Below are 15,942 nucleotides of genomic sequence, written 5' to 3'. Positions count from 1 at the left end.
GGCATATAAATTTAATAAATAAAGTGCTGCAGGAAGACAAAGAACAAAAAAAGATAGAAGGAACAAGAAATGAAAAATTGTGACTGGGAATTAACTGAGTACCAGATGTATAGGTAGGTGAATGGACTCTGTTCTGCCTGATTTTATTCAAGGATTATAGCTTGGTGTGAATAAGTATAGGGACCTACTGTATTTTTCGGAGTATAAGATGCATCTCCCCCCTCCGCTAAAGGGAGAAAATCTGGGTGAGTCTTACATACTGAATACAGCATTTTTGGCCCACCGAAACCCCTTCTCCTTTGCAAAAATGGATGTGCAGAGGGTTTGGGAGGCTTGCAAAGTGCACCTGAGGGTTAGAGAGGGCAAAAAAAGCAAATAATGGGCCGTTTTTGCCCCCGCAGTCTCCAGGAGCACTCTACAAGCCTCCCAAAGCCTCCGCATGCTCCCTTTTTTTTTTTGCAAAAAATAGACCTGTTTTTGCGGGAAATGGGCAGGTTTTTACACTCTTTTGCCCTCCCCCCAGACTCCCAGGCGCACTCTAAGACCCTCCCAAAGCTCTGCATGCTCCCCCAACTTTTTTTTTTTGCAAAAAACTAGGTGTGCAGAGAGTTTGGGAGGCCTGCAGAGTGCAAAAACTTTTTTTAAAAAAATTTACCCCTTCAAAATTATGGTGTGTCTTATATTCTGGTGCGTCTTATAGTCTGAAAAATATGGTAGTAAAGGGAACACTCGAGGAATGGCAAAGAAAGTGATGAAAATGACAGTTTCATTTCTTTGGTGGGAGATGAGGAATAGAGAAGAAAGGCTCCCACTCAAGATGAGAACAGGGAGGGCTCCCAACTTTGGAATGAGATGAACATTCAATGGAAAGGATGGGTTAGAGGTGTGTGCTATAAAAGAAGTAAAATTTAGGGTGTTTTGTTAGATGAATGTAGGAAAGTATGAAAAGCAATAATGGATTATTACTGAGTAGCTGAGGGAGGTATGAGAGGAACTAAGGATGAGCTCTTACAGGAGAAAAGAGATTGGCATGTATGATCACTGCCCAATTCTAGCTTCCTAATCTCAACTCAATATGCAGATAATTAGATTATTACTATCACATTAGCTTTACCCTCTTTCTATCACTGCTCGTACTGCTCGCCACTTTTCTTTGTGGGGATGGAAAGGAAATACTAAGCCAATCATTAATCTTAAAAGAAGAACTTATTTGCCCATCTTTAAGAGGCCATCTTTGCACCAGACTTTATTAAATGATTATTGTCCAGTCTCCAAATTTTCTTTTCTAGAGAAAGTTGTTTAAAAGGTGGTATGGTAGCTACAAACAATTCGGAAGGAAATGGATTATATAAAGTCTTTTGAGCCAGGAAACCCAGGCGCGTGATAAAAATGATATTGTTTGGTCTCATGGGTGTCCTCTTATAGAATTGGGTGGTGGGAGCATGATTCTCCTCATACTATTGTATCCTTCAGTTTTCAATATTATCAACCTTCCAAATAGCTGTGATTCTATTCAGTTATGGTTCCATTCCTTCCTACCTGGGCAATGCCAGTCAATGATTATGCAAAGGAGTCTTTCCTGGAATGGGGATTCTGATGACAGTCACTCATGTTTTTGACATTTCTTAATTGGACTACTGCAGCACATTGTACACGAGGTCCGTCTTGAAATTTCAGATGGTACAGAATATGATTGCCTGGAACAAATGGATTAAACCATGTACAACCTTTTAATCCCTATTTAATGTAAGCTGTACTTGTCTACCAGTTTATTTCTGGATGCAATTCAAGGTGCTGGTTACTGTCTATATGGCTTGGAACGTGGGTATCTTTGATGCTGTACACTCCAGATTCAGGTAATCCTCGAATTATGACTATACTTGAGCCCACAGTTTTGGCTATTAGTTATGGTCAGACATCACTGCACCTGATTTTACTATCCTTTTTGCAGTGGTCATTAAGCGAACGCTGCAGTCATTAAGTGAACACATTCGCTATGTGGTGGGTTTTGCTGGAAACACTGATTTCCAGCAAAACATTGTAAATTGTGGTGATGTGACCATGCAACATTGCAAATGGCTGTAAATGCAGGCTGGTTGCCAAATGACCCAAATGTGGTCTCACTGAAGGGTAGATGTTAGAACTTCAAATGTGTGTCATAAATTCCTTTTGGGGTCTGTCATAACTTCAAATGATCACTAAGTGACCAGCCGTATGTTAAAGAGTATCTAAACAATCTGCACTAATCAGATATGTTTGGATACCCAATCACTAGGAATTCTGGTGAGGAGGGAGCTCAAAAATAAGCATTCTCTATGAACCCCACTTCCTCCGGTGGAATAATTTGTCCGATAGTAATTTAGACAACTTCCCTGATAAGACACTTGTAAACAGTTGGCTATTTCAGAGAGCCTTCTGGGAAAGATGATACAATAATAGAAAATATTTAAAAATATGAAATTATGCAAGATTTGTGTCAGGATTCCAAGTAATAAATCGATAGCAAGCAAGACTCCGAGGCATGTATATTCCTCAAAAAATACTATTCTTTTAAAATTTGGAATTATCATATTGGCACATATCTGGTGAAAATCGACTGAGTTCTCCTGTGGTTTTCACCTAATTAAAAGTAAAAGCCCTACTTTCTCAAATCAATCAGTCACATGGTCCAATCACAGAATGGACTGGCAGCCGAGTGGCATCACTCCACCTTCCGGCCAGGTGTGAGAATGTCCTTGGTTCCCAAGAGAAAATATGTTGTTTTGGCTACATGTTCGCCTCTATCTCAATTTCCCGCTCCCTATCCCTCAGCTCCAGTTTGGCAACACTGAAATGGTCAAAATGGCTTCAGTTAGGTCAGCTTCTTGGTTGACAATTTGTGGAAAATTTTAATTTTATATTTTAAGTTTATATTAAAACAATATTATTGTTTTGCTGGAATTTCCTCTATCTTGTAACTTGGTTTGATGGATGTGTCATAGAAGTTATAGTAAATAAAACATATTAATGAATTATACCCAGTAGTAACATAAAAACTCCACAAGTGAAGAGAGCACAGCAGTTTTGTGGTGACTTCTTATTGCTGCATATTACAGCCTCTGACCCCAATATTGTTATCATTTATTTATTTTATTTATATTTGGTGCTTCTAGACCGCCCCCTCTCCCAGAAGGGACTCGGGGCGGTGTCATTAAATATAGGTGTCTATGAAATAGAAAAAAAAATGATGCACTGAAAAGTATGTTTTTTTTTATTTAATTTATTTATTGAATTTATATTTCCACCTATTCACCCATGGTGTCTCAAGGTGGCTTACAGAATATAAAACCACATTTAAAACAGTAAAAGCTAACAAAATGAATCAAATAAATTAATATAGTACAATATAACAAAATCACCCCCCACCTCCTACCTCCCAACCCGGCGACAGCAGATCACACAAGCCATTTATTGGTGTCCATCCCGCTCTGGATTGGTTTTGGTCCAGCCAAAACAAAACCTGGATCATTTTGATTCCAGGTTTTGTCTGAGAAAGAATCTGGAAGAGGAGCACAAGATGATGAGCACAAGGCTGATGCAAGTAGTACTGCTCCTAATTCCTTCCTCTTTCATATTCCCAATGTCTCAGCCTGATTTCCCTTACCTCCCATTTGTTGCTATTGTACCTGAATTCAAGTGCAGCATACCACTACTGTTCCTTTCCTTTAGTTGCCATATGCCTGCCCAGTCCATTTGTCCTTCTCTCCATCTTTCTTCCTTGTAGCAGCCTCACATATGTAGGTCTCCCCAGTCTTCCTTTCTTTTAGCTGTAACAGTTGTGCTTGAATTTAGTAGTTCTTAGTAGGTTGCTTGTCCACAAATAAGGAAGAATTCATCTTGGCAGCCAGGGAAGTTTACCAAGTATAACAGTTTACTATATACATCTCTATATACTGTACTATACTGTATTTAACAATTTTGCTCAACCATTTTGACTATCCCTGAGCTTCCAGGGTAAAGATGCAGATGGAAAATGTTAATTTAGGCCTGAGAGATTATTCTTCCCAGGTTAGGTAATTCCAAAATGGTAAAATATGTGGGTGGCTGCAGACTTGCTTCAGATTCCAGTTCCAAGGCCTAGTACTATTAGGAGCTAAATTAAGCTTATTCTTTCTTTCCATATCCAAGATTCCTAATTTAAGAGATGTTGTCGATTGATCAGAACTCATGGACAGGAAAATCTTTAGCAGTAGGGTGTTGGGAGAGTTTATCCAATTGTCTCTGGTTCTGGATTAATAGGAATTATACAGAAATTATTAAAGGAACCAGAGACATTGGATAAAGTTAAAATTTATTCAATTTTTTTAAAAAATTGCTAGCAACCACAAGGTTCTTGAAGTAAACCAGCCTCTACCCAAAGGATGGCATTTGGGACATACTTGGAGATTTGGAGCACTATCTTTAGGAATTTATATTGAACCTTTCTAAGGATAATATTAAGGATGTACTGTAGATTTAACCATTTTTCATATACTGTAGGATTTAGCTTCAAATAACTAGATAGTCACAAGTACAAAGCTTTCCCTTTTTACCTGGAAGAAATTCAAGATACTTGAAGCACATTTCTGTGTTATCTCCATTTGAACCTTGGCTATCTTCTTTGTTGGGGCGTTGAAAACTCCCCCATCTCCCATATTTAAATATTGGATCTGTTCAGTCATAATGCCATGGATATGGTTGAAGTGAGAGTAGAATAAATTGTTAAAATTGTATGTAATGCTTTGGATTATCTATCCAAACTACTATAGGGGGTCTTGGATTCTGCATATGGGAAACATGTTAGCTATTAGAAGCAAGTGAGAAGTGTGGAAAGCCAAATTGTAAACGATAAGTCATTTGAGAACTACTGTATTTTGCAGTTTGAGCAAAATTTTGAAAACTGGAAGTCTTTATATTATAAAATTAGAATATAACTTCTTTTCATTGTGCTTATGAATAAAAGCAAGTACTCATATAGCAAGTTTTAATCACTTTAAAATAAAATTTGTAGTGGAATCTCAGCATACTCTCTGTGAATAAGACAGTTCTTTAAATCCACAGCTGAGCTGCAGGTCCACAGAGAGAATTTGAATGACTAAAATGTAAGGATTTCATAGATTTCCTATTTAGGTCATGTTATGTGCTGTCTACCTGAATAAAGCTTATGTAAAAGCTTGTCTTAGAATATTTGTATAAAAAATAGTTTTCAAAACGTATTAAGACCAGGATTTTATAGTAACAATATGCATTTAGTGTGTAGATGTGCTCCACCATAGATTATAACTAGACCTCAGTTTATTTATATAGAAAATTGGATTATTTTGTAAGATTGGATCAATTCTTTTGGATCTAATGTAGTAAACTACCAAATGTATTTAGCTGGCAAGTTATGTATACTTAAGATCCATGAGCCGCTTGATTAAAGTTAGCACAAGGGCATCACACTAAAGATTCCCTTATTGTTGTTTTCTGAATTTAATAACAAGGACAATATGTGTTAGGAGTGTTTTTAGAACCGTTTACTCAGGCTGCAAAAGGGTTTATTTGGCGGTGCGGATGACGGTGCGGCTAAAGCAGCAAGGCTCCTTTTGCCTGCACTGAAAGTTATGCCATTGCCTATGAACCGCTCTCTTCATACACTGTACTAGAGCAGCAGTTTCAGCCTCAGAGCCGTACATCCCGCCTCAGCCATCTCTCTTCCACTCATTTTTACATTTGCGCGCCCTTTCAATCCCAAGTGACGTATCTCCCGCCGCGACCAATCAGCAGTCTCTTCTGGTCAGGACAATGGAAGGTGTTCCTCCAACCCGCTTAGCTCCTGCCTCGGCAGCAGCCAATAACAAGAAGCCTGTGTTGAGAGTAATGTTACCAGTGCCGAGAAGAGTGAGGAGGCTGCGTATCGATCCAGCTCACAGCCATTGCAGTGCATTGGACTACATACTAGATCCAGGCAGCCTTGGTGGCCAGTGTGAGCGTGTTTGCGACTTGTTTGAACTGCGGTTTTTGAGTGTACGAGAGTGTGGCACAGGGTAAGTATATTGCGGGTCCTCGGCTAAGCAGCCAACCGGAGTTGAGGAGGCCAACGCTCCCAGCCTGGCAATGGTGAGGCTTTGGGGTGCGAAGGGGCAGGATTCGTTCCTCACAGCCACACACACAAAGGGGGGAAATCGGGGCTGGGACCGAACACACACTTTCCCTCGTCACCTCGGAGACGGAGGAGGGTGGCGGGAAGGCGGTTAAGTCATTAAAAATAAAGCCGCCTGGGGAGTTTCGAGAAGTGGGGGGATAAGGGACCATAAATCCTGGGACACCCCCCCTCCCCGTCGTGCCCCCAAAAATCCCCACAGTCACGATTGGGATCGACGCCGTAAATCCGTGTAAATGTCGGGCTCGGGAGGACTCGATTCGTTTTAGCCCGGCAAAGCGGGGCGGCGGAAAGCGGTCCAAGTGTGAATAAGCTGCTTATACATAGCGCGGCGTTATACAGAGCCATCTCTTAGCCATTTGCTGCAGCGTCTGTGAAGGGTTGGTTGGGGGGGGGGTTGAGAGAAAGCGGCGGACTCTCCACACGGACGCCGTGGTCGGTAGAACGGGGAAGGGGGGGTGGAAACGGAGGAAAAATGGGGAGTGGGCGCGGTGTGTGGGGCGGGGGTCGCCTCGCCCGCAGGAAGCCGAATTGCAGGAGCGTTACTGGGCGTTGCTGGCCTCGGGGCGATAAATCACCTCGGGAACTGCGCTTGCTGTAACATGGCTGACGAGAGCCGTGTGTAGAGAGCAAGAAGAGAAAACAAGGCGAGAGGAGGGTTGGCTTTGCGCGCAAGGCAGGGAAGGGGGAGGCGCGGACGGGCGGGCGGGGGCGCAGTTCAGGGGAACTTTTTCAAGGCGCCTTTTCTCCCTGGGCGAGAAAGAGCGCCGGCGACCGTTTAAAAGTCCAGATCGGCCGCAGGTGAAAAAAAAAATTTTTTTTGCCCTTTTTTTTTCCACCCCTCCCCCACCGCAACCCCTCCCCGGATTTAATCGGGGCTTTAATTAAAAAAAATAATAAAACTGAAAGGTACTGGCGGGCTTTAGGAGAAACGAGACACTTCTCTTACACCCCCCCCCGCCCGTTCGCATTGCTTGCAATGGCTGAGTGTGTGCGCCAGAGTACAGAGCGCACCGACACACACACACACACACACACAAAGGGAAAGGAAGGAGCCATATTCTCTCTGAAGCAGCGGCCATTCCGAGAAGCGGCCTCCCTTCCTGCCAGAAAGGCTTGCTTGCAAAGGCAAATCATGCACGGGGGCCAGCGCTTCTCGCTTATTAAAGAGGCGCCGCCACGCAAGCGGGTAGGGCTTGGGTCCCGCGCGCCCGCTGCCAGCCGAGCCTTTCCGCCGTAGCGGAGCTTCCGCGAACCGCATTTCAAGGGGACTTTCTCTCATCAGCAAGGCGTTTGCACAAAATGGAAGGAGAATCGCTGCTGCCGGTGGTGACCTTCTTAAAAGCAGGAGCCTGCGCCATTGTAAAAAAAAAAAAAATCCGCCTGGCTTCTCCATGTAATACTGAAGCACATGGAATGAGAAGACTTCCCTCAGTTGTACGGTTTTAGCTATGCGCAGTCTGCGTCCTTGTAAAAGAAAGCCTGTTTAGTTATTAGGCAATTTTTTCTTAACCTTTTAAAAAAAATAAAACGGCACGTGATACTTTGCTTACCCCATAATGTGGACTTCGCGTTCTCCCACAGCTTTTTTTTAAAATAACAATACCCGACTCCATTACTTAATAAAGTTATGTTTAAAATGTTTACAAGGTGTGATTATTTTTATATCGTACTTTTAAAAATGCTCTGTATTATAAGGATGTAAATTAACAAGTAAAAAAGTTTTAAGATGTATTAAGCTTTTCATATTGTATGTTTAGAAATAAATTTATTTAAAATAACGTTTTCTTAGGATAAGGGTAAGTTAAATATAGCAACATATTTTTATGTGTTTCTCTTTTTTTCCTTTTTTAAATTATTGAGTCCAATTATTCAGATAACCTTATTTTTTTTCTGAGAGTCTTTCTGACCTCTATTTCCTTATAGGCTTGATTTTTTTAGTCTTGTTTACCTAACAGAAACTTTAGACTGGACATGTTTAGTTAGAATTTTTTTTTTCATGTCCACAGGCCAAACTGGTAGGAAATTGCTTTTATGGCAATACTGGACAGAACTGTACATTTACATACTTAAATTGTGCAAATTAAGGCAGAAGTGCTTCTTGAATACTTAAGAAAACTCAGAAACAGTATTTTGCTCCTTAAAAGAAATGTTTAATGCAAATAAGAAATACCATTTAAACCCTTGAAAAAATGAAATACTTAAATTTAAATTATACATTTTAACTTGAATATTGCTGGATCAGATTTAAGGTCTATCTAGTAGGAAAGTACTGTAGTTATATTTTTAAAAGCCCTTGCTTGTTTAATTCACACCTGAGCAGTTTTTTATTGCTTTACCAACATCTTTTTCTGAGACTGTTGGTGTTTTTAAGAAGTAGGACTTCTCTTTTGGGCTCAGTTATAAAAGCCTGCAGAACTACATTTGTCACTTTATTACCTATTTATTATGTAAAAATAATGATTGAACTCTTCACAACCCTTTTTTTAAAATCCACAATTTTCCTAATCAGTTTTAATATTCATTATAAGCTTGTTTTGAAGTGGCACATGGAAATTCCTGTCTATGTATATATGCTCATTGTGTGCTTATGTGCCTGGGAACTCCATAATACATGCATTCCCCTTTGACACAATATTGTATTATATTCACATTATATTATTCAATTATATTCACATATTCCAAAGAATAGGTGATGTATTAGCATGAAAACATCTCCAGAAATGTTGTGGCTGGTCTTAATCTGCCAAAAATATTCTGGCATTCTAAAATGTGGCATGCCCCTTCACAGACAGTGACCTGTTTCCATCTGTTGGTGAAATTGGTTGTTGCACATGAAATTGGATAATTTAATACTAATTTAGTATTTGTGATTAAATACCACACCACTAGAAGGTTGAGTAAAGGACAATGTTTCTGCATGAATATCATGTGGACAGGTAAAGGAACATTAAATGAAAAATGTTTTTATTTAATTTTATACATGGAAGAAGAAAATGAAAAATAGAGTACTTGATATGAAATACAGAAAATAGCTGGGCAGATTTTTCAGGTAAATGTATACACATACCTGTGCATGGAGGTTAGTTTTGGGTTATATAATAAACAGTATATTTGGCAATTTAGTTTGAAAGAAATAAAATATTCAGAAGTTGTAGACTTTGATTCTTAATCTAATTAGTAGAAAATATTTTCCCCAGGATTTAGTATCAATTTGTTATGTGTCATAAAATTTATAGATATGTGTTACATATACACATTCCTTGTAGTTAAGAAAAGTACACTTTGAAATTCTAGTGTAACATTTTGTGATAGTTTGTATAAGCCCAGGCTGTTTGAATTCTTATCACTAAAAATTAGCATGCACCCTATAACATAAATTTTGTAAATGGACATTTGTCACTGATTATATCTTTACTATTTATCTCCAAATGTGCTGGCAACTACAGCACCAGGAACCTAATGTATAGTTTATGCAGACTTTTGAGATTCTCCTTTCCTTATGTCTCTAGAGTATTTCCCTATTATTTCCTACAGATTTGCATATATTGCTATAAAAATATTTAATTTGTAGATGAGAAGACGTTTCCTAGGCTAAGAGCTATAGTTGAGCTTTGTTATCCAGGGCCACATTTCAAAAGATAGTGGGCAGCAAAGACCCTTCTGTCAGAAAGGGGAAGGTTTTGGGGCTGTGCGCATACATAAGGAGCTAATACATTTGTAGACTAGATAATAATCAGAGAAGGTTTGATTATAACTTAATATAAATAGTTGTACCCAAAGTCAGATAAGAGTGCAGCTTTATCTCAATGTAAATTTGACCATTCTTAATCAAATTGCTTGCTATGAAATTAAAAATTACAAATTTTTAATTTTGTCTTTTAGAAATCTTCAAAAATGGGCAAAGGTGATCCTAAAAAGCCAAGAGGTAAAATGTCCTCGTATGCCTATTTTGTGCAAACTTGCCGGGAAGAGCACAAGAAGAAACACCCAGATGCTTCAGTGAATTTCTCAGAGTTCTCAAAGAAATGTTCAGAAAGGTGGAAGGTACTGTTTGCTAAAATAATAATACAAAGCACACTTACATTAATTCAATTCTAACATTATCATTTTTAATTATTTAAATGTCATTTTAAAATATTTTTATGCATAAGAAGTTCCATTCCAAACTAGAAGGAAGGATAAACTTTCATTAAGGATGCTTTTTGGTCATGTTTTACATGTATAGACTATGTCCGCTAAGGAAAAGGGGAAATTTGAAGATATGGCACGAGCTGACAAGGTTCGTTATGAAAGAGAAATGAAAACCTATGTACCCCCAAAAGGAGAGTCAAAAAAGAAATTCAAGGATCCAAATGCACCAAAGAGGCCTCCGTAAGTAGATTTTTATAGTTTGCATATATGTAGTAGTATTACACTGATATACACACAGAAGATTTAACAGTTGGAAAACAGTGCTACACTTATTTTGTGTCCGGTTATAATGTACTATTTGTGAAAAATACTAATTCTTTTGAAGCTGCTATGCAAAATTTATTTGTTAAACCTTAATTGTTCTGTAAATTTATTTTCAGTTCGGCATTTTTCTTATTTTGCTCTGAGTATCGTCCAAAAATCAAAGGAGAACATCCTGGTCTTTCCATTGGGGATGTTGCAAAGAAACTTGGAGAGATGTGGAATAATACATCTTCTGAGGATAAACAGCCCTTTGAAAAGAAAGCTGGTAAACTGAAGGAGAAATATGAAAAGGTAAATTACAAATCCATATTTTAACAATAATAAATTCCAGGCATTTATTATCAGGAGTATAGCCATATGTTTGTGCAGTTTTTTCTGGAGTATTGAATACTTTCTCTTCACATGAAAATTCCAATTTGGGTGAAAAAACCCAAATTGGAATTTTCATGTGAAGAGAAAGTATTCAATACTCCAGAAAAAACTGCACAAACATATGGCTATACTCCTGCTTTTGAGTGGAATGGGAGTTCAAATCCTAGCTTAGTCATGAAAGCCAGCTGGGTGACTTTGGGTCAGTTCTCACACAGCCTAACTCACCTCACAGAGTTGTGAGGAAAATAGGAGGAAGGATATTAGGTATGTTTTCCACCTTGAGTTATTTGTAAAAATAATGAAGGCAGAATTTAAATTAAAAATGTATTTTTAAATGAAGCTGGAGTATTAGGAAAACTCTAGTAATTTTTAAAAGTAACTTGGATTAATAAATAATTGCATCTTGTAAGCAACTTTAATAGATTCATAATGCTACTGTATTATAGTGATATAATGATTAATGTAAAATATTAGGATCCTATCTTAGAAAATGTAAAAGAAGTATTTATTGAATTGTCACAACTATAATATGAATTTGGAATGAAAATTTGTGGTCCTGCCAAAATATACTATATAAAACCACTTTTGTTTGTGGGATTATAACATGTGCTTTATTCCCTTGTTTCAGCTGTGGATACGGACTAGGGAAGGACTGAATAACATGAATGAGGCTTGGTGTTAGCATGATGAATTTATGAGTTGAGCATCAACACTTTAGGAGCACTCAGAATATTTCTCAATATAAAATGATAATTAGAATATAAAAACAGACTTGGGGCAATGGAAAAAAGTTTTAAAAAACATGAAATAAAAATGAATTACTTGAGGATTGGCTTATTTGGTTTTACTATGCAGTTCAAAGGAATATAGTTTATACATGCTGAAGGTGGCACCATCTACTCTTTAAGTGAAGTGTGTGAAAAGTTAAATTATTTCATTTAAACTTTATTAAGTGTAACTGCAACCAGCCTTTTGTGGCATCCAAACATTTTATGTTCAGAATTACAATTTTGACTAATTTGCATTTAAACTGAATAATATTGATCCCATTATAAACAAGAGCTTATGTTGTGTAAACAAAATTCTTTTTGCTTTTCAAACCAAGGATATTGCTGCATACCGAGCTAAGGGAAAGCCTGATACAGCCAAAAAGGTAGCTCCTAAACCTGAAAAAAGCAAGAAAAAGAAAGAAGAGGAAGATGATGATGATGATGATGATGAGGACGACGAGGAAGAAGAGGAAGAAGAAGAAGAGGACGACGAGGAAGAAGATGATGAATAAGTCTTTTAGATCAGATTTTCTTGTCTATAAAAGCATTTAACCCCCCTGTACACAACTCACTCCTTTTAAAGAAAGGAAAAAAATTAAGCATAAGGCTGTGTAAGATTTGTTTTTAAACTGTACAGTGTCTTTTTTCCTTTTTCTTTTTTTGTATAGTTCAAAACTACCAAATAAGTCTTTTGGTAGACTTGTCCTTTAGTGGTATCTCAGTGGCCACTAATGTTGCCTAGTACAGAATGGGGGTTGTAAATTGGCATGGAAGTTTAAAGCAGGTTCTTGTTGGTGCACAGCACAAATTAGTTATACATGCAGATGTAGTTTATTATTCATCTTGAGTTGTCTGCCTCATAAAATAATAGTTGTTCTGTTAACTAAATACCACTCTGTAATTGCAAAAGAAAAAAGAAAAAAAAGTTGTAGCTGTTGACATTCTGATTGCTTCTAAGTAAATACATTTTTAAAAAAATTAGTATTGTTGTCCTTTTAATAGGTGCCCTTGTAAAGTCAACATTTCCCTTTTTTTTTCCTCTGGAAACTTTAACTTTTTATGTTTTTGCCCATTTGGGATCACGTCAGAATTTTGTCTCTTCATGTAATAAGTTGATAGAACGATAACAAGAGCTTTGAGCAACATGCCCTATATAATCATGATAGGGTAGAAAATAAATATATACCGGAATATGCAAAACATGTTTTTCCCCATGTAACTGGTCACAATAAAAAAATGTTCTTAACCAATTTGTATTTGCTCAGCTTTTGCTATGTACAATATTCTACTGAGTTGTATAAATTTGCCAGTTTTGGAAGGATGAGAATTAAAATACCATTTCTATGGCATGAAGTACTTCCAGGAGAAAAATAATTTAGGATACTTCTGCGACCACTAAGTATATTCTCACTTTGATCTGCAAGGAATTTACATGTATGACTTCATTGGCTAGTAGTAAGTTGAATTTGCAAATACTTTAATAAAGAGGAGAGTACTCTAAGCAGGTAAAGTTAAATACTAAATTACTGTAATCCTTTTAGGATACCATGTCAAGTGGTGATTGTGGGCTTTATGCCATGGATACTTCTGGTAGTAAACCTCCCACAATAAAATACTTTACTTTGCTAATGTTTTTTATAAGTGATACCATTGATTGATTTGTATAAATTCATGTTTTCAATCCACTACTAGTTTTAGCCCATTTTCAAAATTTTGTATTGTCTCAAATTAAAATGAGATGTATCTTTTTCTGTTATCTTTTATAACATTTTTGATGTCTGCCCATTTTGTAAGTTAAAATAGTAGGGGGGGAAGGTACATTTTTTCCATTTAGCTGTGAAATATAACATGGTATTCCAACAACTTCTGATTTGATAAAATATAGATTGCTTTGAAAACCAAAGTTAAATTTTTTGCATTTTCAATAAAAATGCTGGCAGTTATGAACTCGGCTGAATAATCTGGGGATTGATTGAGAATTCTGTAGTTATGAAATAATGGTGCCAGTGTTTAAAAAATAGCATTCTTGTAATTTTACACACTTTTTTGATGGAGTATTGTTTTGTTATACAATTTTGACTTTTAAGATTCTTACTTCAATTTTGCATTTGTTTATGTATAACCTCAGGAGAATATTGAACATCTGATTTCCTGGTTGATACTAATAAAATAATAATTACAGAGGTTTTATATATTTAGTTAAGTTATTTTACTTAAAATAGTTTTCACTGATTTAAACCACTCCAATATATACCTACACTATTGAAATTCCATAAGCAGCAATATTTATCATTAATGTGCACTAGCATTATTACAAATTACCTTCAAAAATACAATGAAATGTTCAAGGAAGGTGTTTCATGACCCCATAAATTGCTTCAGTGGGTCTGCAATTTATACTAAGCAGGTGTCTCTTGTGGAAGGACAAATTATACTTTTATGTAATTTCTAGACAATGTAAGCCTATGAATATCAGGTAAGAAATAAGACGTCAACATTTCTCCAGATAGCTAAAAATGTCATTCCGTTTTAGGTTTCAAAACAAGTTTGATTCTACGTAATTTCCCTTTGCCCTAGCAGCTTGTTTATTGCAGTTAGGAGAGCCACCCGCTCTTATAAATACATAAGTAATAGTGGTACTTGCTGATCAAGTAATGTAAATAAGTAATCCATTTAAGAATATTGAGAAATCAAGCAACATTTTGACTTCCAAGATTTTGTAATGTAATCCCAATTATGCAGACAATAAAGTATAGAAAATTATTTAATACTGAAGTGAAAGGATTAATTGTTACAAGGATTAAGAGGCCTATAACAAGTTTTCGTTACTGTTGTAAGACCAGATGTAGTTGCATAATAACAGTCCAAAGTGAATCCAATCTGGATTTTAGTGTTTCCCAAAATGGAACTGAATAAAACCATGATTAAGATAAGCATATCTTGCAAATACCTCTAGGATGAGAATCCAGTCTTTTCAAAGTGCTATTTTCTGACTAAAAATGTAGCACCAGGCATTGTTTAAACACCTTTAGTCACATTAGGTTTTTGGAAATGTATCAGTGTCTTGAACAAATTTCAGGTCTTCAATATGTAGTCGGGCAAGTTCAAAATTAAAATTGATTTTCAAATTAAAAGTTTCAAAAGATTTTTGTAAAGATTTCAAAATTACAGTAATATTTCAGCAATTCTTAAAAACGTAAGAGGTAAACACTATACAGGCCTTTCTGAGGCAGCAACACCTGTGACAATAGCACCTTCTGTCTGCATATCCTTGAAAAAGTTGAGAGACATCTTGTCTCCCAATATGAAAAGTTTTGCCGTTATATTAGTAGCTGAATACCATTATATACCCAGAAGGGACATGGTGGCTCAGTGGCTAAGATGCTGAGCTTGTCGATCAGAAAGGTTGGCAGGTGGGTCGAATCTCTAGTATCACGTAATAGAGTGAGCTCCTATTACTTGTCCCAGCTTCTCCCAGCCTAGCAGTTTGAAAGCGCTGATTTTGGCTTTGAAACAGAGATGAGCACTGCCCCCAAACGTCGGGAAAACTGCCCGCCGAACCGGCAGTAATGCCAGTAGCAACCCACGCCTGATTTAGATTGAAGAAAATGGAGCTCTGTGGCCATACCAAGCCAGACCAAAAACTCCTACAGTCTTAACTCAGTCCCTTGATACAGGGCAAAGAGCAAACACCTTTTGGCCTGACCCATTTGGATGCAGGCTTCTGAGTAATGGAAACGTGCGATGGTGGAAAAAGCAGCAGTCAAGTGCGGAAGATTAGGCCCTGGCCTTAAACACGACAGCAGATATTCCTTGGCCTGACCTGTGCAGATGTGGAGTTGCTTCTCAGTCCAAAGGAGGATCTGTAGTGCATAGCCAAGTTTGGAAAACTCCATGGTGTTGCTACAAATTTTAGCTGCTCCTTGACTCTTGTCAGTCTGGCTTGCTCTCTCACCTTATTGCAATGTGCAGGAACCAGTGGTGGGATTCAACCGGTGTAACAACTGGTTCACTGAGCAACCAGTTTGTTCCAAAACAGCTCTAAAACTTACCTTCTACTGCAGCCCCGGTGATTAAAACAGCTGAGGCGCAACAATCTGCTCTGCCGTGCCTATCAGCTGGGCTTCAAACAAAGGAAATATAGGACAGACTAGCGCAGGAGTGGGTGGGCGGGGCCAA

The 15,942-nt window shown here is 37.6% G+C and overlaps 1 protein-coding gene across 2 annotated transcripts; it reads left to right on the top strand.

The window, feature by feature from the left end:
• Positions 1-5,876: 5,876 nt before the first annotated feature.
• Positions 5,877-13,953, top strand: HMGB1 (high mobility group box 1). Of its 2 annotated transcripts, none has more exons than XM_081951241.1 (5): positions 5,877-6,047; positions 10,049-10,210; positions 10,392-10,537; positions 10,738-10,912; positions 12,099-13,953. In XM_081951241.1, exons 2-5 carry the CDS (start codon positions 10,061-10,063, stop codon positions 12,273-12,275), a joined length of 648 nt encoding a protein of 215 aa, XP_081807367.1. In that variant the 5' UTR covers positions 5,877-6,047; positions 10,049-10,060; the 3' UTR covers positions 12,276-13,953. The 2 variants fall into 2 exon arrangements, with proteins under 2 accessions (XP_081807367.1, XP_081807368.1); XM_081951242.1 differs by lacking the exon at positions 5,877-6,047 and adding an exon at positions 9,167-9,215.
• Positions 13,954-15,942: the final 1,989 nt, after the last annotated feature.

Source organism: Natrix helvetica (assembly GCF_964273705.1).
Source record: "Natrix helvetica genome assembly, chromosome: 4".
NCBI lineage: Eukaryota > Metazoa > Chordata > Lepidosauria > Squamata > Natricidae > Natrix > Natrix helvetica.
Note: the sequence above shows the minus strand (reverse complement) of the source record. Positions and strands in the feature narration are given on the sequence as shown.

Excerpts from the sequence above, each read along its gene's own strand:
- HMGB1 (XM_081951241.1), top strand. The coding sequence starts at position 10,061 with ATGGGCAAAGGTGATCCTAAAAAGCCAAGAGGTAAAATGTCCTCGTAT. Across the intron at positions 10,211-10,391 it reads AATGTTCAGAAAGGTGGAAG|ACTATGTCCGCTAAGGAAAA; the intron begins GTACTGTTTGCT and ends TTACATGTATAG. Across the intron at positions 10,913-12,098 it reads TGAAGGAGAAATATGAAAAG|GATATTGCTGCATACCGAGC; the intron begins GTAAATTACAAA and ends TTTCAAACCAAG.